Here is a 4,485-nt window from a genome sequence, read left to right as displayed (position 1 = left end):
TTATGATAAATAAAATTTTATTTTGGAATATCAGAGGGGTGTGAACCTCAAGGAAAAGGTTAAAAAAGTTAGTACAAGATATAAGCCCAACATGGTTGATCTAGCCGAACCGTTTACTCCTAATAATAAAATGTATGGGCTGCTGAGTAGACTAAATATGATGGACTGTATATCGAATCAAGGTAAAGGCGGAAAACTATGGTTATTCTGGAAGGAAGGTTTGCATGTGAATGTGTTGACATCCAGTATTAATCAGCAAATAAAGGTGGAAGTCCTAGCACACAACAAAAGATTGGTGGTTTCTTTATTTATGCCAAATGCACTGCGTTAGAACGGCATTTCCTCTGGGAGGAACTTCATACAGTGGACGTGGTTGATACACCCTGGGTTGTGATGGGTGACTTTAATATCATCCATTGTGATGATGAGAGAAAGGGTGGTATATTATCACACGAAACAGAAAAGGAGAATGAAGAAGGACATTCTGAACAAGCACACAATGACATGCAGAAAACACCATGCAGCAGACAAGTTGGTGTAAAGCAAGATGCAGTAGCTGAAAAGCATAAAGCACAACATAGAAAAGTAAAGCAACAGAGAAGCATAAAAGCGCACATCAACAGCTAATTAAGAGTGCACACAATTGCAGATGAAGTGATGTAAAACAGTGTCTTAGGTTGTCATGAAAAGCCATGTCCTAGATTACTTGTAAATCAATAGAAAATGAAAAGTTAATTTTAGGACTCTTCCTCTTTAGTTTTTCTGTTTTCTGTAGTGTATATATACTTGTAACAGAACCTGTATTCGAGAAAATGAATGAGATTTCCAATAGCCTTCTCTTCCATCTGAAGCTATATTCTTTTCTCATATCTCCCTTCCACCTTCTGTTTTCACAAGTGCTACTCTGCACCTTACTTACTTACATGGTACTAGAGCAGTAGTTGTTGTAAACAATGGAAGAAGAATCAATCGACCAAAATAACCAGCATGTTTCACGCTTCCTCAACTTCTCTGACCAAAATAATCCATATATGATAGAACATGGAGATAACACAGTAGCCAGTTTGGTTGCTGACCTCCTAATCACAGAAAACTATGTTACTTGGTCTAGAGCTATGAGAAGAGCACTCAGGGCCAAGAACAAGATTGGCTTCATTAATGGGGACATCAAAAGACCTACAAGTCAGGATGATCCCCTCATGGAGGCTTGGGAACGCTGCAATGATGTAGTGGTATCCTGGATTCACAACTCAGTAAGCAACTCTGTGAGGACCAGTTTGGTGTTTGTTGATGATGCTTGTGCTATTTGGAATTAACTTCAAGATAGGCTTTCACAACAAAATGGGCCACGTATTTTTCAGCTAAAGAAATCTTTGGCAAGCCTCTCACAAGGAGATGATTCAGTTAGCATCTACTTTGGAAAAATCAAGACCATTTGGGATGAGCTAGCCCTATATGGCCCGATGCCTGAATGTAGTTGTGCTCAACTAAAGATCCTAATGGAGAGGTACCAAAGGGACTGTGTCATCCAGTTCCTTATGGGATTAAGTGACTGCTACTCCAACACTAGGGACCAGATCATGCTGATTGAACCCATGCCTGCATTGAATAGAGTCTTCTCCATGATCCAACAGCAGGAGAAACAACACCAGATGATTTCTGGTACACCTTCCCCTGACCTTATGGCCATGTTCACTAAAGGGAGTTTTGGTAACTTCAAGCCTACAAACAGGCGTGAAATGCCTTATTGTACACATTGTAAGATGCAAGGACACACTTTAGATACATGTTTTAAGGCTGGAAATGCAAAAACACCTGTGTGTAACCACTGCAACATGAGTGGACACGTGATAGACAAATGCTACAAGCTGCATGGGTATCCCACCAGGGCATAAAATGCACAATAAAGGAAAGGGATCAAGTGCTTTTGTTGCTCAATCAAACATCCAAGTTGAAGTTGATCAAGGAGAAGGAGGTGATGATAAAATGGCTCTCACCAAAGGGCAATACCAACAGCTTCTTGCCTTGCTACAGTAGAATGATCACTCAGTCAAATCTCCTGCAGGGCAACATCAAACCAATTTTCCCATTGCAACAAGCACTTCCAAGATGTCTGGTATTTTCTCTTGCATTTCAGCCTATACACAGAAACCCTCTAGTTTTTCTGATATTCCTTGGATTTTGGACACGGGTGCAACTGACCATATAGTTTGCAGCCCCTCTTTCTTCAACACAGTCACTAAAAGTGCACCTTATTCAGTTAAACTTCCAAATGGTGAGAAGGTTCCAGTCACACATATAGGAACAGTTAGAATTACTGAACACATCATTTTGAATTATGTGCTTTGTGTTCCATCTTTTTCTTTCAATTTGTTATCTGCCAGAAAAATTGCTAAGGACCTTGCTTGTTGCCTTGTTTTTCTACCAAACTGTTGTTTTCTACAGGACCTTTTGTCATGGACCATGATTAGGATGGGCGAAACCAAGGATGGATTGTATCATTTGCTGAAAGTGAAAGTCTCTCCCTCAACATTAATGACCACCCTTTCAAAGTTTTCCAAGAAAGACAGCTTCATTTCTGCCTCTGTCATGAATAGCATTTGTGTTTCAGACCTTTGGCATTATCGCCTAGGCCATGTTTCAGATTCTAGGATTTCTTTAATTAATGACCCTATTGTACGAAAACCTTTACCCTCAAACGACAAAATGCCTTGCTGTGTTTGTCCTATGGCCAAGCAGCACAGGCTACCTTTTGCTCACAGTTCTCATCACTCTTCTAACAGTTTTGAAATTGTTCATTTTGATCTTTGGGGGCCCTTTTCAGAAATAGCTTATGATGGAACTCGTTTCTTCCTCACTATTGTGGATGACTTTACTCGAACCACTTGGGTTTACCTCCTTAAAAATAAATCTGACACAAGACAGTGCATTGTGTCCTTCTTCAACTTAGTTGAGACCCAGTTTGGAACTAAAATTAAAACTGTTAGGAGTGACAATGGTGTTGAGTTCCAAATGAAACACTTTTTCAGTAAGAAAGGTGTTATTCATCAAAGGATTTGTGTCCAAACACCTCAACAAAATGGCATTGTTGAGAGAAAACATCAACACCTTTTGAATGTTGCAAGGGCTTTGAGATTTCAGTCTAACATCCCTCTCAAGTATTGGAATGAATGCATTCTCACTGCCACTTATATCATAAATAGGATCCCAACTCCCTTGCTTGACAACAAAACACCTTATGAGACCCTATTTCAAGCCAAACCAACCTATGAACACATGAGGGTGTTTGGTTGTCTTGCTTTTGCCTCCACCTTATCTCAAGGCATAAAGAAGTTTGATCCTAAGGGGAAGAAGTGTGTTTTTCTAGGGTATCCTTTTGGAGTAAAAGGTTACAAGTTGCTTGATCTTGAAAGCAAAAGTGTGTTTGTATCTAGAGATGTCTTCTTTCATGAGTCCATTTTCCCTTTCCAAATGAATTCAACTCCACAGCAGCTGTCCATGCCCACCATTGAGCAGGATGTTGACCACCCCTTAGCTAAGACTTCTCCTTACTGTACTAACCCTCATTGTGATGATCATGCTCCAACTCTTCAGCCACCACAAACAGAAAATCATCCTTTCTCTTCACCAAGACCATCACATCTTCCCAACAGCATTCATAGCCCTGACTTTACCACATCAGAGCTATTGTCCACACTTGAATTTCTTGAAGACAGTAACCCCATACATCTTCCTGCTTCTACAGATCAGACTTTGCAACCCCCTTTTGCTTCAATCTCCACCTCGAAAGTCAACCAGGGCTAAGAAGGCACCTCAGTACCTTCAAGATTATCACTGCCAGCAGGTCACCCTTGGTTTCCCTTCCCACTCTGTGGACCAGATAGCTCCATCCTCTTCAGGTATATCTTTCCCTTTGTCAAGCACTTTATCATATCAAAAATTCTCTCCTAATTTTCAAGCCTTTTCCACCTACATTTCCACTCAAACTGAGCCACAAACATATCACCAAGCTATTAAAGATCCCAATTGGTGCAAGGCTATGGAAGCTGAGTTGACAGCTTTAGAATTAAACAACACATGGGTGATTTCTGACTTACCACCAGGAAAGATTCCAATTGATTGTAAATATGTTTACAAGGTGAAGTGTAACTCAGATGGAACAGTTGAAAGGCTAAAGGCTCGGCTTGTTGCAAAGGGATATAAACAACAAGAAGGGATAGACTACCATGAAACTTTCTCTCCTGTTGCTAAGATGGTTACAGTGAGAAGTTTGCTTTCCATAGCTGCAGTGAGAGGTTGTCAATTGCATCAGTTCGATGTGAACAATGCATTCCTTCATGGGGACTTAGAAGAGGAAATCTATATGCAAAAACCTCCAGGGTACAACAAAGGAAGGCCAGATCATGTATGCAAGTTACAGAAGAGTTTGTATGGCTTGAAGCAAGCCTCGAGGTAGTGGTATTCTAAGCTTTCTGCTGCATTGCT

The 4,485-nt window shown here is 40.5% G+C and overlaps 1 protein-coding gene across 1 annotated transcript; it reads left to right on the top strand.

Moving 5' to 3' along the window:
- The first annotated feature begins 953 nt into the window (after window positions 1–953).
- On the top strand, window positions 954–2,037 carry LOC122310190. Its single transcript, XM_043124067.1, has 3 exons — window positions 954–1,253; window positions 1,362–1,758; window positions 1,889–2,037. The coding sequence occupies exons 1-3, from the start codon at window positions 954–956 to the stop codon at window positions 2,035–2,037; spliced, it is 846 nt and encodes a 281-aa protein (XP_042980001.1).
- The last annotated feature ends 2,448 nt before the right edge of the window (window positions 2,038–4,485 follow it).

This window comes from Carya illinoinensis, chromosome 5, assembly GCF_018687715.1.
Source record: "Carya illinoinensis cultivar Pawnee chromosome 5, C.illinoinensisPawnee_v1, whole genome shotgun sequence".
NCBI classification, from domain to species: Eukaryota; Viridiplantae; Streptophyta; class Magnoliopsida; order Fagales; family Juglandaceae; genus Carya; species Carya illinoinensis.
This window is presented reverse-complemented; position numbering and strand designations above follow the sequence as displayed.